The sequence below is a fragment of the Pseudopipra pipra genome, chromosome 18 (genome assembly GCF_036250125.1).
Source record: "Pseudopipra pipra isolate bDixPip1 chromosome 18, bDixPip1.hap1, whole genome shotgun sequence".
Classification (NCBI taxonomy): Eukaryota; Metazoa; Chordata; class Aves; order Passeriformes; family Pipridae; genus Pseudopipra; species Pseudopipra pipra.
This window is the reverse complement of record NC_087566.1, coordinates 9,254,239-9,277,620: the sequence shown is the minus strand read 5'-3', so window position 1 is coordinate 9,277,620 and position 23,382 is coordinate 9,254,239. Positions and strand designations below refer to the sequence as shown.

The following is a 23,382-nucleotide window of genomic DNA, read 5'->3' as shown; positions in this document are numbered from 1 at the left end:
TTCCTGACTAATGATTCCTGTATGGGGGGGTTGGAGCTCCTCTCCCCCAGTGACAACAGGCAGCAAAGTGTGTGGCATCCTTGGCCTTGCCTTGAGGTCCGTGGGGGGCGTGGATCAGCAAGTGGAAATCTGCTCTTGTATCACTGTTACTCCTCTTGTTCTGGCCAGTAAACATCCCAGCTCATTAATTAGTGCTTTGCTCAGTGGTTCATTATCCAGCTGGGAACTTGTATAAGTTCCAGTGACCTGAGATTCCCACAGATGCTCTTGGAAACCCAGAGCCCTGCCTGTTGAGCAGCACGGGGTGCCTGTGTGTTCTGACTGCGTGTTGCTTTCCCTCTCCACAGCTCCACATGAGGATCCATGCGGCGTATGGATCCACAAAGGACATCTCTGTGTACAGCTCCATCAGCCTCCCGCCCACGCACATCTACATCGTTGGCCGACCCACCAAGAAGCTGCAGAGCCAGTGTCAGGTAGGAGGGGGCTTGTCTGAGCCCAAGGGCCTCCCATGGGAGGGAGATGGGAATTTGGTCATCTCAAGACTGGTGGCTGAGCTGTGTTCACCAACAGAACGGGAGCTGTCCCGCACAGCTGGACCACATCGGACTGAGAGAACCTGTCACACCAAACACGTTCGGTGGCCAGTGGCTCTCAGGGCAACGTGTCCCATCCCTCTAACCCGTACCCTGACCCCTCTCGCCCTGCAGTTCATCACGGAGGGTTACGCGGCCCACCTGGCGCAGCTGGAGTACAACCACCGTGCGCGCCCCGCCAAGAACACCACGCGCATGGCCCTGCGCAAGGGCAGCTTTGGGCTGCCCAGCCAGGCCGAGTTCCTGCGCAAGAGGAACCACCTGCTCCGCACCATCTCCTCCCAGCCTTCGGCCGGCGGCCACCGCCCCGAGCGCACCCAGAGCCAGTCTGACAGCGACAAGGAGAGGGACAGGGAGCGCAGCCAGCGGAGCATGAGCATCGCCACGGGGTGCTGGGGCCGGAGCGCCGCGTCCCGGCTGGAGTCTGGCCTCTTGGGGCAGAAGTAGCCAGGCCAGAGCCAGGATTGTCAGCTGCAGCCACCAGAGGAGAAAACAAAAGGAAAGAGGGACGAGATCGCCGTTTCAGGCTGGAAGGGTAAATATGGTGCTACTCCAATAACATCGTGGTGTTCTGGGAAGAGATGGGATGTTTCCCACGCAGAACGTGCAGGCCTTGCAGCGAGAGCGTCGGGTTTGTGCAGCAGGAGCCCAAGGAACAGCTGGAAATCAGGGGGGGATGTCTCCAGATCAAGATGGCGCTCTCTCCTGCCTCCTTCTCTTATCCAGGTTTAGTGACTGTAAATATGTGCCTCCTCGCCTCGTTAGCCATTGCTCCGATCCGCGCGACCGAGTGCTGTCCTCAGAGCCACACAACAGGGCGTGGGGCTGGGGAACCTTGTCCTTGGCTGTCCCAGGAGTCAGACTGAGGGGCTCTGCCGGCATGGGGCAGGCTGGGGGTCGATAACACGGCAGCCCTGAGTGAGGGATTGATGGTGGGCTGTGCCAGGCAGAGTGACCGAGAGCTTTATCTGTACAAAGAGCTCCGAGGGCAGCTGCTTTCTCAAGGAGTTGGTGCAGTGCAAAGCTAAAGCTGTATCGATGCTCTTGGCAGAGGCAGAATGTTGGCAGATTCATGCCCAAGACAGCGGGGTCGTTATTGTTATTACTGTTATTTTTTAAAGAGACCTTTTAGAAGCTGATGGAATTTAATGTGTTGACCTATTAAAAGAGGAATACAAGCTATTTTGTTTGAGCTGTTACAAACCTCAGACACTTAATTTGCTGTTAAAGTCTCCAAATAGTCTCGCTATATATTGTTTCCAACAGTAACCACCGTATATTTGGAAGCAGCTGAAGGCACTCAGCTAGATTGCATTGCAGTTCTTCTCATCCAAATGCAGGGTCTGACTCTCTCAACACCCACCTCTGAGACGTTTTCTTCTTCCCAGGTTCTCTCCAAGTTCAGTAGCAGCTTTCATGGGAACTAGACTCGCTTCTTTTACCTGTAGTTACTGAACTGTAAAACCTCATTGTTTTTTGCACTGATGATTTTTAGAATGGAAACCTGTTACCATCTCATGTAGCTACACCAGTGTTTGTAGTGCATGACAATGAAATATTGCTAAGCCAGGGTGTGTGTGTATATCTATATGTATATGCACACACACATATATATATGTATATATTTAAAAAAACAATCTGTGCAGAAGTTTTTCCAGCAGTAAGGAGACTGTAAGGAAGTGTGCCAGCAATGTCAGGCAACCTTAAAAGGCCATATCTTAATTTTCCTGGTGTGTTTCTCAGTGGATGTGCCTGAGGTGATGGTTTTGTGCTGCTGGAGTGGGCGGGTGGGGTGCGTGGCAGAGGGGAGCTGGCACCCGGTGACACCGAGACAGGGACAGAGAACAGTGCCTAGAGCCAGGGCTTGCCAAAAAGCTCCTTAGTCCTGTCCCTCCTGGGGCCGGTGAAGGTTCCCTCCTTGCACACAGCTCCTGGGGTGGAGGGGCACCCACACCAGGGGGTCCCAGGGTGCCCATTCAGACTCCAGTTGGCCTCTTCACGTGGAGATTTTATAGTCCTACCTGACTACGTGTAACCCCTGCTTTTCCCCACCACACTTCCCTGTCTTTATATCACTTTCTACTTATGAATATCTTATTTATAACAAAGAATTTTTTAGACTGGCTGCTTCATTTTATTACCTGTTTCAATAAGAAGTGCAGGACGGCCGCACTGAGATACACAGCACTGTGAACACTGCTCTGCTCACTGGCTCTGGGCCACAGTAGGCAAATCCCAACTCATCCGACACCCAAGGTCGATCTCCTGTGTTCGTGGCGCTGGAGGGCCCGAGGGAGGCAGAGGAGGGACAGTGCTGATCCAACCCGACTGCCGCCCGCCCAGTGCGTCCCCCACGTCTTGCAGCCCGGCTGCAAAATGTGTAACCACTTCTCTTTGATAATTATCCAATTACAGAATGTACCTGACGACTTTTGTTACCGAAAACTGACTTCCCTTTCTGCCAGCTCAGCTTGGCTCTCTCCGAATGTACATCCAGAGCTTACTGGGTTCGAAAACAATGTGAAGTGTCCCAGCTTTTTGCTAGTTGAATGTTCTATCAAACAGATGCCATCTGAGTAGGAAGCCAAGCCACAATCCATCCTGTGAAGTCACCAAACCACATCACTAAATCATTTCTGCAAATTTGGATATGGCCTTTGCAAAAATCACCTTTCCTCCAAGTCCACAACCAAGGCATGATCTGTACATTTTCCAGTGTTGATGAGATGTTCACATTTTCTTATGTGTAGATAGTGTAAAACAGAGGCGAATGTAAATGTTCAACATAAAAAGTGGATATATAAAACTGAAAGTTATTTATTTATGTAGAGGGGAAAAAAGTGTCTGGAGGGACTGGAACCTTCAGGGTTTATTAATATTTAAAAATGTAGCTTTTTGTTTCAGGCATTATGTACAAAGCAATTATTTTATGGACCAAGTTTAATGTAACTGTCAATGAATGCAGAAGTGCAATATGATACTCACCTCTCCATCACTTCATGTTTTAAACAACTACTACCCAGTTAACCTGACAATCATAACACCTCCGTCCTCATCCTTTGTTGAGCTTCTTGAACCTTGCCTGGGTCCTTTCCCTGGCCCCCCATCTGTTGCCATTGTACAGATCCAACACGGAGAAGCAATTGTAGAGCTGGACCTTTATTGCTGCAATAATACCAGAGGAGGTGGGTGTAGTTACCAGGAAAAATGCCAATAAGTTTTTCTTCACCTTTTCAGTCCATCCCTGTCTCCATCGCTCTGTCCTCAGCCGCCCCCATCTGGCACTCATCCCTCCGAAGCAAAGATCAACGTGCTACTCACTCACAGAACAATAGCAATAGTTTAACTCTGTGTTTATAACCTGTTTGTTCCGAGCTGTTTTGGAGAGCAATGCATGTGACCCGATGCCTTTCCACGTGTATGGAAGAGGATCCGTTGGGATGCGGTGAGGGAAAAGATGAATGTATATTCCATCCTTACTAAAGGGGCACTGTCAGGTTAAAGACCTAATTTATCTTTGCTACCAATAACTTGTTTGCTTTGAAATGAAAAGAATATGAAGTTTCTCGTGCTCCTCCCTCGGCTGTTGTCCGGGCAGCCCCCGGCACAGCCCACGTCCTGTTCTGCACACAGCACAACACAGCCTGCACCACACAGGCTGCCTCGGGCTTTGGGGTTGGTTTTTCGTTTCCATGGGAATCAAACTCTGCTGCAGAGCTCAGATTTTTTATAAAAAGCAGCTTTTTCTATTCCTGCACCCTCGGGCCAGACTTTCTACCTGACGCTGTCCCTTTAAAGTCTTTTAAAACCCGTCAGAGGAGCCCATGCGTTCCCTCCGAGCTGTTTTCCTGGGTTTGCTCAGATCACTCAAGTCAGATGAGGCGAAATTCTCATACCAAAAACAGTTTACAGTGTTGGATCGTGAGCAGTAACGAGCCAAAGGGTCACCAACACCCTCCCACCCGCCCAGCAGCCGCCGTGCTTGCTGTAGCAGCCCCTTCTTCAGGTATCGCCACTGTTTGCTGCATTTCCTATTAGTTCTAGAAGCCTTACGGTCCCCTCCCCTCTGCCTGTTGATACCCTCGACTGTCAATTTTATATTCCGACAATGTTAGTTATATTTTATTTATAAAAAACGGCTTTAGGGGTACCAGCCCTGCGTGGGGAGCCACCGGAGGGGATGCCCGACCCTGTGTGTACAGTCACCGTGCCGACGACCCGCTTGTGTGTGGCAAACCTTCTGTACAACTTCCTTCTCCTCCTTGCTGTTAGTGCATCGTTCCAATGCCTGGTGTGCTTTGTGTACAGTATCATTGTGAGTTACACAGATTAAAGAAATGGGAAGGCTCTTCTCTGTCTGCTTTTTTTGGGGGGGGGAGACTAGAGACAGACAAGTCGCAAAACCCGAGACGTGAGCAGGCGCCAGTTTAATGGGGTTACAGCGATGATCAGAACGTGGAAACCCTCCGTGCACATCAGTCCTATTAGTCCTTTAACTCATTTTCTCCATTTCTTTTTTACAGTTTGTAGATTTATGGACTTTGCAGTGGGGGAAAGGCTTCTCTGTTTGCTTCAGAGCAGCCATGGGCTGAGAGGTCCAGAGCCCCAACGCTGCCCAGGGCCTGTGCTGTGGGGCAGGGACATGAGTTGCATGCAGGAGCAGACAGCAAGGTAAAGCCACTCCTCCACAAAGCACACCTGCACACATCTCAGTGCAGTGTGCCAGCTCAGTGCTCCCCAGTGCCACCCCAGAGATGAAGCTGCAGGAAAGCTGAGAAAAGACCCGGGGCACAGTGGAGGGTGACACTTAAGGGTGCAGGGGAGAGCTGCAGCCTGAGTAGAGCCACAGCTGCTCCTCTCTGAGCAGGAGGGTTGGTGAGCCTGAAGGGCCCATGAGCCACATCCAGCAAGGAAGGGGCCACAAGCAGCCCCTGAAGGGAAGAAGTGGCAGCCATTTGTGTATTTTGTGGCCACAGTGTTGGTTCCTGCCAACCAGAGCCTGGAGCTGAGGGGCAGCAGCACTTTGAGGTGCTCAGCACCCTCGAGCCTGTCCCCTGGGTGCTGCTGAGCTCCTCCAGCATCCAAAGGCGCATTGGGGCATAGAGGGCTCAGGTGCATTACAGCCACACTGGCCTCAGCTGGGAGAGGGAGGGGAAAAGCTGTTTGGTGGGAGATGAACCACTAAAGTCACTCTCCTTCCCAGTCAGTAACTTACAGAGCAGCTGCAAAGTGCCCCTGGGGAACATGTTGACATGGTGCTGTCTGCGTGGTCCAGAGACAGAGGCTCCTACCTGAGCTGGCACTGGCAGCAGGATGGGCTCCTGGCCTGGCTGGTGCACACTCACTGCAGCATCCCTGTCCTCACCTGGAAGGCCAGCCCGTCCCCCCGTGTGGCTTGCTGCAAAGGGACACAGGTGATCACAGCATTGTCTGAGGATGGAGGACCACCAGCACCACCCGTGGTGAACATACACCACCTCTGGGTGCAGCAGCTCCTTGGCTGTGCCCAGCAGCTCATGCTGGTGGCCAGTTCCCACTACCTTGTTAATCTCCTTGTGTCTCTCCTTGCTGACAATTTCTTCCAGAATTTCTCCGTCTCCCTTAATGAGCCTGGAAGACAAGCACAAGCCCACGAGCCTTGAGAGCTACTGGCAAGTTCCTGCAGCTGCAGAAGGTGCTGACCCCCACCCCACCCTGAGCCCCCAGCTCCCTCACAGCCCAGGACCAGGTGCTGGGCTGATGCACCTCTAGGCAAAGCCAGTGATGACCTACCCTTGACATTGCATTATGTGATTTTTTTTTTTTGGCTGTATCAAGCTTAAATAGCACAGCAGGCTTTTCCATTGCTCCCATGGGATTAATGTCACCATGCTACAGTAAGGACAGGTGCAGTCCCCTGAGAAATCAGCATGGGCCAGCCAGCCCTGCCCCAGGCTGTGGGCACTGCCTGCTGTGTGCAGTCACACTGCCATGAGAAAACACATAATAAAAGCATCTCTTGCCACCCCAAAAATCTGCAGGCTTCACTGTCAACAGCAGTGCCCCAACCCCTGCAAAGCCTTTTCCTTTTTTTAGAGAGTTCAGGTGTGGTCCTGGCTGCCCCAGGAAACTGCAGAGCCATTGAGAAACAGGAGCCAGTTTGGGCCTGAAATGCAGCCAGGCCAGGGAGCATCTTGCTAAGCAAATTCCAAGCAGTGTTGGAGGCAGCTCACACCTCCAAACACGAACAGAAATTTAATTGTCTTCATTACGTGCCTTACAGGGAACCGACCTTTGTTCCACACCTCCCTGAGCCCTGCAGGCTGCCTTCTATTTTAAGACTGGACTTGTCATACCCAATTCTCTTCAGCATGATGTTTTCTGCTGGCTGAGAAGACTCAGTTTATTAAAAACTGGGTCATTTCTATTTGGCAGCTAAATGAACTTGGGTTTGATTGTTGTCTGTAACCCCACAGGGCACACACTCCTTCCTCACTTGCACCCGGAGCTGAAAGGTGAGTGGATGCAGCAGTGGGATGCCAGGACACAGCCCAGTGTCCCTTGTGTGGAGCCCCAGTACAATTTGATAATTTGGTGTCACTTTCTGGGTAAGTTACACCAGGTCTGACAGGAGGGGACCTGTGAGGGGTCAGCTCAAGCCTTTGCTGCTCAAGGGGACCTGAGTCCACACATGGTACTGCAGTGCCATGGACAGGCGTTCTCCAGAACTCCAACCCACACAGCATGGATAGGGAAGGACAACCCCCCTCCTTTCTCCCCAGGGATCATACCTGGTTCTCCCTGTTTCGGGATCCACGACTCTCCTTATGACACTCTGCCTCGCATCCCATTCTTCCTTTGTCATTGGCTTCATAGCCTGGATCCGGGATTTCTGTTCATCTGTCAAAACTGGAATGCACTGGTCAGTCAGAGCCAGCTCCCAGGGCCAAATCCAGGCACAGCCCTGCGGCTGCAGCCATTGGATACACGTCCCACACCAGATTCCTGGTGGTACTTGGGGATCAGTGGTGAACCTCTCAAAGGAAGGGCCACTTCACATCCCAAAGGCAGGACCAGCTCTGCCAGGATGTTACTGCTGACTCTGTCCTTCTATCTTTGTTCCCCACTCACACCTATGAACTACATCTGAACACTTCACAAAAGAACATCTCAGCGTGGCTCCTACATTTACCTGGTATGGCTCAAAGGTGGCCACAGTATGTAGGAGGGAAGAGAGCCTGGGGCTCCTCCCTGTACACAGCCCTGCTTCTCTCAGACACCTCACAGGGTCCCAGGAAGGGATCAGCACAACTCCAGTGTGCACAGGCTTCCAGGAGGGAAACACTGTCATTACCTGGCCCAGAGTCCTCCACTGATTCCTTCTGCCACTGCTCCAGCGAGGGGCCAGGCACCTCTTCTCCCTTGGCTTTCTCCTCCTTAGCCTTTTCCTTTGCCTTCTTTTTTAATTTCCTTTTTAATTTCTTCTTCTTTTTCTTCTTCTTCTTTTTCTTGTCTTTCTGTTTCACTTGCTTTTTTTTGCCATGTTGACTCTTCTTTGTTTTGGAGTCACTGTCACTGGAGTCATCAGAAGAGGGGCTGGAGGAAGAGGAGGATGAGGAAGAGCTGGTGGATGAAGATGCTGTCTCAGAGGAAGAGGTACTGGCCTTCCTCTTCTTTTTGTCCTTTCCTTCCTTCTTCTTCTCTGCAATACATAACCAGAGGGTGAGTGGAGCAGCTCTGGCCCTGCAGCAGCAATGGTGGTTACCCCCCTCCCAGCCTGGTTTCTTTCTTGCCTGGAAGACCCTTCTGTGCCAACACTTTTACCACATGATGGTGTGTGGTGCTGCAGTGCCAGATCAGCATGTGGAGGGGCTGCAGGGCTCTGCACTTGTCAGAGTGAGACCAAAATGGGCACAAAGTGCAGGGCAAGGTGACAGGGACCGATTTAGCTTAACCCAGGGACCTTCTTCCCCCATCTGGGCCCCTCTGTGCACCCACCCCAGGAAAAACATGGAGTCATGGGCCTTCCCCACCTTCCCTGGCTGCTGCCAAGCTCGACTTGTGTCCATGAGAGCCAGCGTTCCTCTTCCTTGGAGGAGAGCTGCTGCCCTGCTGTGAGTCCTTGCTGCTTTTCCTCCTTTTCTTCTCCTTCCTCTCCTGCCTGCTCCGAGAGCTGCTTTTGCTCCTGCTCCGTGACCGCTTCCGAGACTGGCTGTGGGCCATGGTCAGCCTGGAGGGGACAGGGACATCAGTGCCATGGGGGACCAACCCCCAAAAACCTTAAATCCACCTCTGAGCCAACCAGCCCTGCTCCTGTCGAACTCCCTCCCTTGGATATCCCCTTGGAGAGATGGGTCAGGGTCCCCTCACGAAGCCACAGCCAAAAGGAATTTCACCAATCCACAACATGGAGCCCTCGGGGTAGAGCCAGCACAGGGACAGCACTGCTGTCCCCAGGCAGCCCTTTCCACCTCAGACAACCTGTCCCCAAGCAGGTTTTCCACTAGGAAAAGCCTCCATTGGGTTTTCCCCCCACTTTTCCTATTTATCCCCAGAGAATCAGGCTGATCCCTGCTATGGGCAGGCACTGAGGGGCCTGAGGTTGGTGTCTGCAGGCCCTGCTGTGCCCCACAGTCACCCCCCAGCCCTGGGAGCCGTTGGGAAGACGCTGCACCACAGCCAGACTCTGGGAAGGGATGATGGATGCTGCAGCCACAGCCATCAGGACTAAACATCCTCCCAAGCTGAACACGGAGTCAATCACCCCATTATTTAAAATGCTGAGAGCAGGCACAAGCCAAGGGGAAGAATGAATTTTTAATATTCCAATTTGCTTTTAGAAAACAGATTATGCACCGAGCTGGCACCCCCGTCCGTCAGCCCGAGGGTTCCTGGCAGCCACAGGCCAGAGCCAGAGTGATTCCTGCTCCCATTAATTTAGAAAACAAACTGGCACTGTGGGCAGAGCAGGAGCTGGGAAATGCTTCCTCACAGCCACCTTCCAACTACCACATCTAATTAATTGTTTGTTTACCATCCTGACGCTCCCAGGCAACAACTTGCTCCCAAAGGAATCAGAATTTTGATTGATTTACAAAGGGAAATTTCAGTCGGGAAAAAAAACAAACCAAAACAATTAAGGGCAGGCAGGGAAGGTCCAGAGGGTGAGAGTCCTCCATGGACACACATCCAGCAGCCATTCCCTCGACCCCTTGTGCAGGATGGGGTCTGGGACTCGAGGCAGCAGGACCCACATTATCCAATCCCAGCAACTGGATCCATGGATATGGCAATACCTCAGACAGGAGCATCCCGGTGAGTGCAGGGCGATACTGCGGGAAGGGGACGAATCCCAAATCCACCCCACAGCACCTCAGGCTGTCTGTGCCCCAAAGCTGTGCTCTCATCTGAATGGGGGCACTTTGGGGCAGCTTCTCCTGCCCACGCGGCTCTGCCCGGCCCGGCTGCTGCTCTGCCCCTGCCCTCCTGCCCCAGCACGGGGAGCCTGGGAAATACAAGGCGTGCTGGCCCTTTAAGAGCTCAGCATGAGGTGTACTGGCCCTTTAAGAGCTCAGCATGAGGTGCACTGGCCCTTTAAGAGCTCCCCACAAGGTGCGCTGGCCCTTTGAGAGCTCAGCACAAGGCGCAGTGGCTCTTTAAGCACCCGCGCAAGGCGCGCTGACTCTTTACGAGCTCAGCAAGAGGCGCTCTGGCCCTTTAAGGATTTAAACGCTCACGGCGCGGCCCCTTTAAGAGCGCGGCTCTTTATCGGCCCCCCTGGGCCCAGGTGCCGCCGCAGCGCGGGGGGCTGTGTCCACCACAGCACCCCGGTGTCTCCAGCCCCGTGCAGGTGCGAGGAGCCGCAGGGAGGGAAAGAGGGAGGGCAGGAAGGAAGGACGGACGGACGGACTCACCGGGCAGGGCCGGTCCCGCTCCCGCCGCAGGGTCCGCGCCTGCCGTCCCCCGCTCCCGTCCGCCGCGCGCGGGGCCGGGCGGCAGCCGGGCCGCGCTCTTTGGTTCCGGGGGGCGCTGGGACCGCACTGTAGCTCAATTTTGGGGGGGAATTCGGGCGGGCGGGGAGCGCGCGCGCGTTCGCTGCTGAAAGAGGTGAAACCTTCGAGACTGAGTTTCTTGATATCGGCTCTAGGCACAAATACAGCAGCCGGTTTCCTTGCCCAGGTGCGATTTTAATGGGCTTTGCTAACGAGCAGCTCATCAGCCGTGTGCCAATGGCACCCCCAGCCAAAAATCCAGCGGGTCCCTCGCGAGGGCTTAAAATAACACCCTGTACCCGCTCACGTCCAGCCCTTCTCGGTTCTCGATGTGATTATCCACGTGCTCTAATTACTGCAGGGAACAGGTGAATGAAACAGTCCCTTACAAATCCAGCAGTCTCTGTGCACATCATATACAATTAATTTGCTACAGAGGCAAATGCAGCCACCAAATCAAAACATATTTGGCTTCTTTAATTTGTTTTGTAGGCACGAGAGTCCCAAGCTTTCAGCCAGCTGGAAGTAAGACAGGGGAAGCACTTGACCCTCCTAATCCATCATCTGTTGGGGGATGTTGGTGCCAAATTAAGAAGCCCCAGGTCTACCTGATGTACCCAGCTTGGGAGAGTTACTTTGTATTTTCATTTGCTCATATAGCTAAAGCAAAGGGAGTTAAATGTAAAGTTTTGCTGTGCTGCAGGTCACTCCCAGAGCTTTGTCTCTGTTTCTGCCTACTGGAAATTTGTGCTCAGAAGAGCTTGTGGAAGCCTGTGGAAATCCTCTCAGCCACCCTGTGGGATCAGCTCTCCCTATATATTGCTCCTGATGGATTCTTCTGAGCCTGGGCTAGGCAAACCTCCAGTGATAGTAATTCCCTGTCATTCCCAGCAGCCTATTGTGAATCACCTGGATCTCATTTCTGAGCAGATCCTTCTCTGTCACTCAGCAATAAAAACCTCTTCCCCTGCCCCTGGAAGAGGACAGGAGGCCACTGAGAACAGCAGAGAGTGGTAAGTGTAGGGCTTTAATCACCATTCCTTCCCATTTCCAGCAGGACCTGGGATGCTGCTATTGGCACAGAGGCCAAGGATCTTCAGGTGTTTTCCCTGTACACCTGAAAATATTTACTGAGTCTCTGTAGTGCACCAAAGTGTTGGGGCTTTCTCTGTCTTACAGTCCTGTAGCCCCAGAGTGAGCCCTGGTGAGCTGAGTTCCAGCTCTCCAAGCTCCCCTAACCCTGGCAGGGCTGGCTTTGTATCCTTTTCCATGGTGAGAGCTACTTCTTACAGGACTCCTGCATCTATCAGAGTCTGTTAGTGCAGTCTGAGAGGTCAGAGAGGAGTTTTAGGCAACGTGGTCTGCAGAAATTGTGTTTTCCCATCCCCTACCACAGGGCACAGACATCCACAGTCTCGGGCACGTCCTCTTCCAGGGTTCCTGTGAACCCATCCCCAAATCCCTCTGCTTCCACCAGCTGGGGTTTGCTGTTGCACATGGGGCAGAGCTGGTTTCGGATGAGGGATGATCTCATCCACACGATGAGGTTCCAGCGCTCCCCAGAGCCGATGGGAAGCGCCCCATGGATCTGCCCTCCCCGGTGGAGCAGCCCCTGGGCTCCCACGTGTTCCACCTCCAGGTACTTCGGCACAGGACTGGGATCCTGGAACAAAGGGAGGTGGATTCATAATTGCACCAGAAAGTACCTGGCAGAACAGCACTCACATAGTTGACACTTATCACCTTTTCCCCCAGGGAGCAACATAGAGAGGACAAACTGCACCTCTGAAACACTTCAATGGTGGCTTGGCAGCAGATGGGTACGACTGTTTTCCAGTAAGACATTCCCAGTTTCAATCAAAACAACCTGTTTCACTTGTGTATGAGAGCTATTACCCTCTCTTGCCCTAGAAACAGGTGCTACAGATTTAGCTTTAAGTCTCATTTGAAATAAATCTCTCTCTCAGGACCTCCCTGCTCACTGTTTCAGCTGTGGAAAGATGGGCTGGTTTGTTTACTCCAACTTCTACTACAAGCTGCCTCTGTGCTCTCTTTGAAACCTGAATATTGGAACAGAAAAGGCTTCTGTATAACCAAAACATGTAAAAAAGAGGGAAGGGACAGAGCAGGTCTGACTGTCAGAAGTGAATAATTGTTTTTTAGAACACAGTTTATACCTTGAAACTGCGGGGGGAAGGGTGAGGAGGTAGAGGGGAATGGAATGGAATGGGGGTCCAGAGTGGGAATGTGCTCAGTACCTTGTAGAAATCCCCAAAGTACAAGTTGCCTTCTGTGAAGTCTTTCCCCAGTGAGACATTTAAGGTGACTTCTGCATTGTCATAGTGGGAGCTCAGATCCAGGTCCTCGTGCAGGGAGTACTTGACCACAAAGGCTCTGTGGCTGTCCAGGCAGGATCCCCCCAGCTCAGGGTACAGCAGGGCCGTGATGGGCCGCAGGAACTGCTCCCTCAGGGGGGTCAGGAAGCCCTCATCCATCCCAAGCTCGTTCAGCAAAACCTGTGTCAAAGAGAGGAGGTGGGAACAGCTGAGCAACATTATCAGAGCTGTCCTCCTCCTCCAGCCCTGCTGCTGGCTCAGAGCAAGAACTTTAGAGCAAAGGCTCCAGCTACAGGAGAAAGGAGGAAGATCAAGGTGGAAAGGGATGGGGGAAAGACAGAGCAAGATCAAAAGGTGAGTGTTCTTTAAAAACTGACTCCTTGATTTAAATGGGTATTGCTTAAAAATACAAGGTGCTCTTTGCTCTGAGGTACCAACTCCCATCCCCTTTCCCTGCATTCCCATGTCCTTTTGTCTGTGTAACACTCCCTCAACCCTTTCCCTCCAAGGGGGTACTGGAACTCCAACTGCTCTGTGTAAAATGACAGACACTTTGGAAGTGAAAGGAGAAGTGAGGAGGTGAACAGAGTGAACACTCCCCCAAAGAAGCACAGGAGACAAATCCTACCCCGTAGTTATTCATGGTGTTGGGCCTGCCTTTGGGCATATCCGACTGCTCAAAGTTCTCCAGCTCATCCACAAAGGTCTGGCAGAACTCCTCTGTGAACACTGGGAGTCGATAGATCCTCTTATCTGTCAGGAGAAGGGAGACACCATTTGCTGGGAAAGATCACAGGTGAGTGTTCCTGCCTGCCTGTCCAGCTCCACTGTGCTGGTGGCAGTGAGAGCACAGGACCCTCGTGCTTCACTTTGTGCTCAGGCTGCTCGAAGGGCTGGAACCATTCCCCAGGATGTATTTGTTATTTTTCATGTTGGTCCCTCGTTTCCAGGCTCACCCATCCAGTCAGGAGATCTGGCACTGGTTTAAATGACAGATGTAGTGCCAAGGAAGTGTTTTGAGTCTGGAGGGAGGGTGGTGAATCAACCACTCATCACAGGCAGGCTGGAAGGACACTCAAGGTCATTTAGGGGCTGTGGGACTCACTCATCTGGTGCCAACCTTCTGGGAGTACCAGGTCTGAGCTGCCTCTCAGGGTAGAGCCCTAAAGGTCTGTGTGAGGGGAGCTCAGGACTGAGGATACAGAAGCTGAGATTAAGACAGCAGGAGAAGGCTGGAAATCGTGCCTTGGACAAATTCAGGAGCTCTGCACAGACACATTTGGGTCTCTCTTTTCATCTTGAGAAAAGGAGGAAACTTTGCCTCTTCCCCTCTACATTTTGTCAGCATTTCTGGTAGGCAGAGAGTTTCACAGATGCCTCCAGAGAAGCTTAAAACCCAGAATTCTTTTTAGAAGACTGAAATTATTTCAGCCCAGACTAACCCACAGGGATTGTCTGAAATGGCAAAGCACTTGGGAAGGGATAAACAAGTTCCCCAGGCTAACAGTGTTCCTTCAGGCTCCCTGGTGAGGTGGTGGTACAGCCAAAAGCCCCAGCCTTGCTGCAGCTGAAGCCTCTGGTGAGACATCAGCAGACTGGGATGGGATGGGAAGGCAGAAAAGAGTGTCTGCTCCAGAGCAGAACTGCTGCACAGCACTGCCCCTCCAGAGACCCGTCTGGCAGAGAATAACATCCTGTTTGCCTCAGCCTGTGTCAAATCCGAGCTACTAAAGACAGGGCTTGGGAACAGCTGTCACCAGGGAAGCTGCAGCGTCACAGAGGGAGATCTGTGTGACTGAGGAGTTGTTTCCTTTACCTGAGAAGGACTCGAGGTAGCCCAGGAGGCCCTGGAGATGAGCTCCCGGTGATGTGCAGTATCGCACGATCTCCAGGAAATCTGGGGCCAGGAAGGAATCCTGGTGGCAAGGAGGGAAAAAAACATACAGAAACACAATTAGCCAGTACAGCCTTTTATGACCCCAGAGAGAAATGGATTTCCAGGGAGCCACAAGGGAAATGTGCAGTCTCTAGGGAGAGGGCTGATAGTCACACTGGGGTTACTTCTGCGGCAGGAACTGCAGAATGTTCCTGTGTTTTACTTGGGGGTTTAGGTAAGTTTGAGGGTTTCTACATAAAACTGGCCAGATTTTTTATAGGCATGACAGGAAAGAGCCTGGCTCACAATATGGATTCCTAACAAGTAAGTGCAAAATCTTTCCTAGTGGATTTTAGCCTCTTGTCATGGAATCAGCACAACGGAGTGACTGGGCTCTGCTTTGAGCACTTCCCCACACTGATGATAACAAACAACAGCAGCACTTATTGCTGGAGGATCACAGTAAATCTGTGTGAACTTGGTTGTGCATTACTGCTATCTGTGGGAACTATCCAGCTGGTAAGTCTTGAGTCTGGCAAGCATGAGGAAATTCAAAGCAAAGCAGCCCATAAAGGCTGTTTTCTGTGACTCCTCATTAGACCTGATCGAGCCTGTTTGGTGCAATGATGCTTTATGTTTAAATTACTAATGGTATTTCAAGTCCAGTACCAGGTGCTGGAGCAGCTTCCATATGGAATGACCCTTTCCTGGCTGTAAACCAGGTGGAATCTTGCCTGGAGAACATGCTGTGCTGTCAAAGTTTTAAATTCAGTTTTAATATGCTACACACGGGTTTAAATTCCGTCCAGCTTTAGCACTGCATGATCCCGAGGAGAAGAGAGAAAAATAAACTGCAAAAATAAACTCTCAGGTAATTCCTTGGGTGCAAAAGAGACTCCAAACACACTGTGTACCTGCAGAGTGTACACCTCTGGGTGTTTTGGTTTGTAGCACTTGGAGATGATGGCTCTGCGTTCCACTGACTGATGGACTAACTGTTTTCTTCTCTGCACTTCTGCCTCAATCTGCAAATAAACAACAGAGCATATTGTGAGAAAATCAAAAGGGACAACTAAAACAATTCCAGGAATTGGCTCATTGTTTTAAACCAGTTATTTTTGTTTCAGGCACCTCTGGGAAGTGGAGTCTGCGCTTTTGTTTTTCTGTAGTCAAGACAAGTCCAATAAATATCTGAAAAGCCAAATGCCTGAGAGGGTTTGGAGAGACTTTCTCTTTACAGATGGCTTAAAAAAAATAACTGAAGCCTTTCTATGGAAGTGCCAAGTGGAGCTGTGAGGTTTCAGCCCTTTCAGGCATCCTGACACCTCCTGAATTGTCAGTGGAGGCTTTAAGAGCCTTGGCTTGTGTTCTGACAATATAAGCATTGTCCAAAATAAAGACACTTGCTGGGAGGGAGACAAGTCTTGTCATGAAGGGATTACTGCTAAGTGTGGTGGAGACAGGCTAATCTGTCCTTTCAGAGCAAACAGCTGTTTTAGCGGCTGATTCAGCCAGCCCTTCCTGTTTAATTCCCCTTCATAAGATTAATTTATAACATTCCTCACTAAAGAAGGAAGGAGAGTGTGACCAGTTTCCCTCCTGACCCCTGGTTAACATCACTAATGCATTTTATGAGGTGAGCAGCCATTCTCTGGTCATCTATTCATTCCCTTTCCCTCATTATCAGGCCTTGAAGGTCTTGTGAACCAAGCAGACAAACCAAACAGATTCCTTCTCCTCCTCCTTCCCAGCCTCAAGGCCAATCACTCCCTTCCTTGCTGGCCTTGAAGGGCCCAGTCCCCTGGTCACCAGGTGCTGTTGGTGACCTTGACAGGGAACAGGGAACTGTAACAGCCCCCAGCACTGCCTACAAAATCAGGCAGTTACAAGTCCTAAGTGGGAAACTTCGACTGGAACAGCTGCTGGACAGTGAGAGCCATGACCTCCCACAGCCAGGGGCACCTCTGATGGCAGGAGACATACTCCTCTGAGGGCTGAGTGAGTAAATCCTATTCTTTTATATTATTTTTGAGTCTACATTATGTTTATATTGATACAGCAAACCTTAGTATTAAGATCTTAGCAGATTTGCAGAGTCCAGGTGATTAGGGCGTTATTAGGATCTAGGTGATATTAAATTACAACTAAAGTTTGAATCTAGAAATCCTGAGAGAAGTTGTATGGTAAATCCTGCTTGTTGTGCTGCATTGATTCTGCCTGTAGAAATCCTGTGCTGTCCTACTCATAAATTCTATGCTATATGAATCATAATATCCTGTTCATAAAGCTTTAATTATGATTTACTGCCATCATCACTCTGCCAAAAATCCCTAAAGGAACCTGTCTGTCCTCCAGGTGAAATTAGAGCTGGTTGTGTGACAGATCTCTGTCCCTGGCCTGGGAAGGGGCACAGATTCCTTAATAAAGGGTGTCCTGGGGGGGAGTGTGAACCTGTAGGACCCCTGGGTGATCCCATCTCAGGGCACTCTTTAAAAACAATCGGCAAAAGAAAGGACAAGGAAAGGCAAACTAGAAGGGGGCTGGGAGCCAACTGACTAAATCCAAGGAGGGAGCAGCACAGAGGCCACTGGGACAAAGTGTTTGGTGACAGTATTTAATTCCAGGGTGTTGGCTGTGTAAACAGCTCCCCAGCATTGCCTGGGGAGAATTCTTTCCTCTGACCTCTGTCCAGCACTGGAGTTGACTGGGATGAGGTGCTGGGGAGCTGTGCCCCAATTCTGTCTGGGCTTGTGGCTTCAGCAAGTCCCAAACTCCCTTTAGGGTTGACCCCGGCCCCAGGACCCCTGGGAGTGTGGAAATGGCCCTGGGGTCCCAGCATGGGAAGGACATGGAGCTGTTGGAGAGAGTCCAGAGGAGGCACCAAGGTGATCAGAGGGCTGGAGCAGCTCTGCTGTGACGGAAAGCTAGGAGAATTGGGATTGTTCAGCCTGGAGAAGAGAAGCTCTGGGATGACCTAAATGCGGATTTTCCATACCCGAACGAACTACAAGAAAAATGGAGACTGTTTACAAGGCTCTGAAGTTGAGGACAAAGGGGAATGGCTTCACACTGACAGAGAGTTGGGTTAGATGGGATATTAGAAAGAAATTCCTCCCTGTGAGGGTGGGGAGGCCCTGGCACAGGTCGTCCAGAGAAGCTGTGGCTGCCCCATCCCTACAAGTGTCCAAGGCCAGGTTGGACAGGGCTCGGAGCAACCTGGGCTAGTGGGAGGTGTCCCTGCCCATGGCAGGGGGTGGAACTCGATGACGTTTAAGGTCCCTTCCAACCCAAACTCTTCTTTGCCCCGAATCCCCCTCCCGGCAGGTGTAAGGGGGGTCCCCGCGCTCACCTCCCTCAGCACAGCCTGGAACTGCTCCTCGCTCCGGCAGCCGCGCTCCTGTAGCGCCTGCAACACACGGGACACCGCCGTCACCCGGTACCGCCCGTGTCACCGGGCAGGGCCACCCGCCCACCCCGCTCTCGGGGGAGACCCTCCCGGCCGCGCTCCCGGGGCAGCCCCGCCCGCCCCCGGCGGTACCCGGCCGTGTTCCCGGCGGAGCTGCCGCCGGTCCCGGTACCGCACGTGGAGCCCGTAGCGGCCCAGGAAGATGTTGTCGGTGAAGAAGCAGGCGCACGCCAGGAACGGCCGCGCCCCGGACATGTTTCCCGCCGGCGCTGCGCGCGCGGGGTCCGGCCCTCAAAACGGCTCCGCTTCCTCCCGCGCGAGGGCGCGTCGGCAAATTCCCAACCGGGGCGGAAAACGGGGAGAGGCGAAAAGCGCCCGTTTCTTTCCCCAGTTTTGTGCCTTTTTTTTTGCTGTTGTTTTTCATTTGAGCTTTCCGTGACGTCACCGCGGGTGGGTTCCGCAGCGGCGCCGCGGCCGCACGGCCCTCCCCCGCTGGGCCGGCCGGGCCCGCTCGGGGCCGCCAAGGGGTGTTTGCAGACGGTCCCTGGGAGCGCCCGCCCCGGCCGGCGGGGGCGCGCCCGGGGGCGCGCCCGGTGGGGTCAGCGCGGCCCCGGCCCCGGCCCAGATCCCGGTCCTGGACCAGCCCGGCCATGGACGCGGCGCTGCCCGAGGCCGAGCGGGAGGTGGTGGTGGCGGCCGAGCCCTGCGGCCACGGCAGCAAGTTCGAGGACATCTACCGGCTGCTGGCCGAGGGCTGCTTCCCGCCCAGCTTCTGCTCCATCAAGAGGAAGAACCTCAAGCGCTACGCCCAGAAGTTCGTCGTGGACGGTGGGGACCCTGGTGGGGGGCACCTCGGCCGTGGCATACCCCCGAGGGATCGGGCTGGGAAGATGCCATGGGAGGAGGGATGCGCCGGACCTGCGGCTGGGGAGGGGATGTGGCTCCTTGGCAGCCGTGGGATGCACCATGACTGCCTCCATCACTGTCACCATCACTGTCACCATCGCTGCCGCCCCCCTGCTGTGCCTTAGCGTCATTTTTGGGGCGCAGAGTGGGGGTTGTGTCACCGCGGGTGGCACCGGTGCCCCGTGGGGACCGCAGTGGTTTTATTGTAGCAGAGGATTTCGCGCAGCCCTGCCTGCAGAAAAGCTCTCCCTGGGCTTGTTTAAGGGTGTTTCCAGGTCAGCAGCTTCTCCAGGGGCGCTGCAGGAGCTCCCAAGGCAAAAACCCCGAGGTTGTGTCTCTCTTCCCGTGTTTCCCACTGTGGAAAATGAGCCTTTTTCTGGGGCTGAGCAGCTGGAGTGGCGTGAGAGGGGGGTGTTGGACACAAACCTCTGGTGCCCACAGGTGGGTGTCTCTACTACGTGGGGCCCAAGAAGGAGGAGAAGCGGGAGGTGATCGTGGATCCCGAGCGGAGGCGGCAGGTCTTCCTGGAAAGCCACTTCACCGAAATCGGGAACCACCTGGGCCAGAAAAAGACCGTGCACCGGATCCAGAGCCGGTACTACTGGCTGGGGATTGTGAAGGATGTCGTGGACTGGGTGAGTTGAGAGCACTGACCGTGTCGGTGACACCGGTGCTGGCAGCAGTCCTAAGTAAGCAGCTCCAGGAGTGCAGGGGTGATGTCATCTCTAGTGCCTGCTGCTTTGAAACCACAAACTGAGTAACTCTGCAGGTGAATCTTGGAATGCCCCGAGGCAGCTGGATAGTTTAGATGTCTTTCCTTGAGCGTCAGGAAACCTCCTGGTGCAGGGCAGTTTTGGCCAGCATGGGAACATGGGATTGTTTCAGACAAGTTGCTGAGCCCAGCTTCGGATTGCTCCCAGAGCTGCCCAATTCTCTAAACTATGGTAAGGGGAGGATCTCAGTGTTTCCACTGGCTCTGCTCAGCTGCTTTGCCTCACCTGTTCTGTTGCTGACAGTCTCCTGCAGCAGGGCTCTGCAGCGGTGTGGTTTGGAGTAGTGTGGTTGCATTACATGGTCTGAGCTCCTCCGGCATCCTTGGGCTGATGATTTTTCTAACCAGTAGTAGGAGGTTAAAATGCAATAAATATCTGCCTGGAAACAGGGTGAGAAATAGCTTAGCTGTAGGCCACGTTGAGAAAATTGGTTATTGTGTCAGAGGAAGCTGTCAGGTGAGTTTTGGGAGAGGTGAGATGTGTCAGCCTGTTGTGTTTCGTCCTCTTTCTCCTGTGCCTCGCTGTTTTCATTGGGTAGAGGGAACCTGCTCAGCCCTGCTGTCTGTCTCACCCCTTCATAATCCATGCAGTCTGAGTCTGACAGAATCCATCAGCATATTCCCAAGCCTTTTGATCTGCCTTTTCCCTTTCCAGATCAAAATGTGTGAGACCTGCCAGAACGCCGAGCACAACAAGAACGTGTCGCGGAAAGCACGGCCCGTCAGAGTGGAATCTCCCTGGGAAGTGCTGGGATTAGACATTCACGGTGAGTGTGTGTGGCTGGCAGGCTCTCCAGGGCTCCAGGAGCGTGGCAGACCTGCTGCCACACGCCGGGAGTGAGAGCTGCCTGTGGGGAAGTGCCAAGGAGGCCAGGGTGCAACCTGATCCCTGTGCTTGGCTCGGCTCCCTCCCCACACACAATGGGAGCTGTGGGCGTGTGTTACTTCCCAGAACTGAAGCTCTGATGGGGTGTATTTTTGCTGACAAAGGTCACCCAAATGTTCTGGCCAGATGACATTGCAGAAGGGAGTTGTGGTGGGTTTTGCAGCAGCGGTTTTGCTGGGCTGGGTTTTTGACTGTGCCCATTTGGGTGATATTACGGCATCACATTGATTTTTTGGATGGTTGTTTGCGCAGGTCCTTTTCCCGAGACGAGTCAGAGCAACACACACGTCCTCCTTGTGACTGACTACTTCACCAAGTGGGTGGAGGCTGCTCCTCTGCAGAAGAAAGATCCCTTGTCCGTGGCTAAAGCCCTGGCTACCATTTTTTACAGGTGGGCTCCTCTGTTGTTGGTTACATTGCACTTCTGCAGTGAGATGGGGAGCGCTGGGAGCTGTGTTGAAAAAATAGTGTCCTCAAGATGTTTCCCCACGAGAGCAGGAACTCCCCCTTCTACAGGAGAGACCATGCAGTGCCTCTCAGTTGCTCTTTATAGGAGAGCCTCTTATCCTCGTTACAGGGAGGGGAGAAAGAAGCAGAATTGGCTCTCCGAGTAGCCCTGAGGCCAAGAGAGCTGTGCCCCAGTTCTCTGCAGGAGCTTTAAAGCCATTCCCTCATCCCTCCTGGAAAGTGTTCATTTTGCATTCACACGGCACATGCCACCACGTGACATTGTCCTTGTGGAAAACTCACGGGGCCAGTGGAGATTTGCATTCAGAGCAAGAAACTTCTCTTGCTTCTCCTGCTGCCCTATCATTCAAAGGCAAACAGGCTTGGCTGGTTTGGAACAGATGGAGCCAGCAGACCCCTCTCTGCTCGTGGGGAAGTGGGGTCATGCCAGCCTCATTAGCACCAGCCCCACTGGAGGGTCTCTGTCCCTTTCATATCCCATTTGCATCCATGAAGAGCAAAATCCTCTGGCTCTGCCTCAGCTGATGGAATAAAACCAGTTGTGTGTCCTCTTCTTGTTCAGGTTTGGTGCATCCAAGAACATTTACACCAGTCAGAGCTGGGACTTCTGTGAGGAGGTAGGTCAGGGGCTGGGTGGTTCAGGGAGAAGCCACGTGACCTGCAGCAGGTTTTTTGGGCAGCAGGTCCTGAAGGCAGAGTTGCAATGTGCCATGTAGTGGGGGTGAGGAGCTGATGGTGCCTTATCCTTGTCCCAGCCCTGTTGGGAGTGGGAGGTGATTTGCCAGGTGATTTTCACCCTGGCAGGGATTTAAGGCAGTGGTTCTGTGGTGTAAGACCTCCACCCTCTCTGCTGAGAAGGAAAGGTCCTGTGAGACCATGTGCATGAAATCCTGCCCTACCCTGGGATTAACCCAGCTTCACAGTGCTGTGGAAAGCTTCAGGTGTAGAAACAGTCGTTGCAAAACCTTTTCTCTGGCTCTAAATTTTCTGGAGAGCTGTTTGTGCTGCGCAGCATCCCCTGGCATGGGGAGGGGGCCGTGGGGGCTGTGGAGGCTGCTGTGGTGCTGATGGGCCGTGTTCTCCGGCGGGCCTGGCCCTGCCTTTGCAGGTCAGCCGGCAGCTGTGCGAGCACTGGAACATCTCACAGGTCCTCACCCCTGCAGACCCCACCGACAGCCTGGATGACCCCAGTGCTGAGGTGCTCAAGTCCTCCATCTGCAACATAGTGAACGAGAAGCCCAGTGAGTGGGATGCCCACCTGGACCCCGTGCTCTTCCATTTCCGCACCTCGGTCAACTCGGCCACCAAGTACAGCCCCTTCTTCCTCATGTTCAACAGATACGTGTGCCTGTCCTCAGAGGTAACTGCTCGGCCCAGGAGAGTCTGGCAGGAGGTTTGTCACTGGTGTGGTTACAGAGTAACACCCAGATCTGTACCTTGCAGGTGGATTTTGTCAAGGACTCTAAAGAGCAGGGGTCTGGTAAAGCCGACGGCCTCCCACCCTTCACAGCCACGGTGCAGGAGCAGCAGAACATGGTGAAAGAAATTGTAAGTTTTGTGGTGCCTTGAAATCATTTTGTGGCCAAGTCCATTTTGTGGCAGGCCTGAGAGGAGAGGTGGCAGGTGGCACCTCGATGTGGTCCAAGGGCAGCAGGAGCAGAGCTGGACCCTCTGAGGCAGCACCACAGGGAAGCTGGTGGTGTTGCTGCTCAGAGGTGGGTGATGAAAGACGAGGGACTGGCTTTCCCCATCAAGAGCTGTGTTCCAGCCTGCTCAGCTCTCTGCCTTGTAATCTGCATCTCAAATCAGCCAAGGGAGTCCCTCCTCAGGCGGGGACAAGGAGCCTTCAGGGACACGCTGTGTAATTACAAAGGTTAAAAGAAACCCTGCCTCAAAATGGGAGGAGTTTGGGGCTGCCATGAGGACTAGTGGGCCAGCGGGCAAGGAGAAACAAGATCACCATTCACTTCCTGACTGTCTCTGACATGCTGAGTGACCTTGGACAGCTTGTTTAGTCTCTCTGTTTCTTGGTTTCCTAACTTAAAAAATTACCTCAGTGTCCCCTGTAAAGGGCTTGGTGAGCTGTGTGCCAAAAAAATCACAGGCAGGGCTCAAGTGCTTTGTTTGCTCAGTCATTTCTTACACTCAGGCAGGGTTATGTGGTT

At 52.9% G+C, this 23,382-nt stretch overlaps 3 protein-coding genes across 15 annotated transcripts in view; 1 reads left to right on the top strand and 2 right to left on the bottom strand.

Annotated features, from left to right (window-relative positions):
* The window catches only part of PITPNM2 (phosphatidylinositol transfer protein membrane associated 2), a 128,687-nt gene extending 123,742 nt beyond the window's left edge, over nt 1–4,945 (top strand). For all 12 annotated transcript variants that reach the window (XM_064675125.1, XM_064675128.1, XM_064675127.1 and 9 more), the window contains 2 exons: nt 348–476; nt 711–4,945. In XM_064675125.1, coding sequence (XP_064531195.1) covers nt 348–476; nt 711–1,043 — 462 coding nt within the window. In that variant the 3' untranslated portion in view covers nt 1,044–4,945. The remainder of the gene's footprint in view (nt 1–347; nt 477–710) is intronic.
* Nucleotides 4,946–5,008: 63 nt separating this feature from the next.
* On the bottom strand, nt 5,009–10,897 carry ARL6IP4 (ADP ribosylation factor like GTPase 6 interacting protein 4). Of its 2 annotated transcripts, none has more exons than XM_064675137.1 (6): nt 10,490–10,897; nt 8,609–8,805; nt 7,930–8,277; nt 7,367–7,484; nt 6,137–6,206; nt 5,009–5,994 (listed from the first exon to the last, which is right to left on the bottom strand). In XM_064675137.1, the coding sequence occupies exons 1-6, from the start codon at nt 10,789–10,791 to the stop codon at nt 5,938–5,940; spliced, it is 1,092 nt and encodes a 363-aa protein (XP_064531207.1). In that variant the 5' UTR covers nt 10,792–10,897; the 3' UTR covers nt 5,009–5,937. The 2 variants fall into 2 exon arrangements, with proteins under 2 accessions (XP_064531207.1, XP_064531209.1); XM_064675139.1 differs by lacking the exon at nt 10,490–10,897 and adding an exon at nt 9,872–10,002.
* Nucleotides 10,898–11,575: 678 nt separating this feature from the next.
* Nucleotides 11,576–18,533, bottom strand: OGFOD2 (2-oxoglutarate and iron dependent oxygenase domain containing 2). The gene is made up of 7 exons (XM_064675140.1): nt 18,318–18,533; nt 18,129–18,185; nt 15,694–15,804; nt 14,720–14,819; nt 13,532–13,656; nt 12,826–13,083; nt 11,576–12,230 (listed from the first exon to the last, which is right to left on the bottom strand). Exons 1-7 carry the CDS (start codon nt 18,438–18,440, stop codon nt 11,955–11,957), a joined length of 1,050 nt encoding a protein of 349 aa, XP_064531210.1. The 5' UTR covers nt 18,441–18,533; the 3' UTR covers nt 11,576–11,954.
* Nucleotides 18,534–23,382: the final 4,849 nt, after the last annotated feature.

Coding starts and splice junctions, on each gene's coding strand:
- OGFOD2 (XM_064675140.1), bottom strand. CDS start 18,440: ATGTCCGGGGCGCGGCCGTTCCTGGCGTGCGCCTGCTTCTTCACCGAC. Junction 14,820..15,693: donor CAGAGGTGTACACTCTGCAG/GTACACAGTGTG, acceptor CCTTGCCACCAG/GATTCCTTCCTGGCCCCAGA. Junction 13,657..14,719: donor CTACCTCGAGTCCTTCTCAG/GTAAAGGAAACA, acceptor TTCTCCTGACAG/ATAAGAGGATCTATCGACTC.
- ARL6IP4 (XM_064675137.1), bottom strand. CDS start 10,791: ATGAGCTGCTCGTTAGCAAAGCCCATTAAAATCGCACCTGGGCAAGGA. Junction 8,806..10,489: donor AGCGGGACCGGCCCTGCCCG/GTGAGTCCGTCC, acceptor TGTCCCCTCCAG/GCTGACCATGGCCCACAGCC. Junction 5,995..6,136: donor GACACAAGGAGATTAACAAG/GTAGTGGGAACT, acceptor GTCCCTTTGCAG/CAAGCCACACGGGGGGACGG.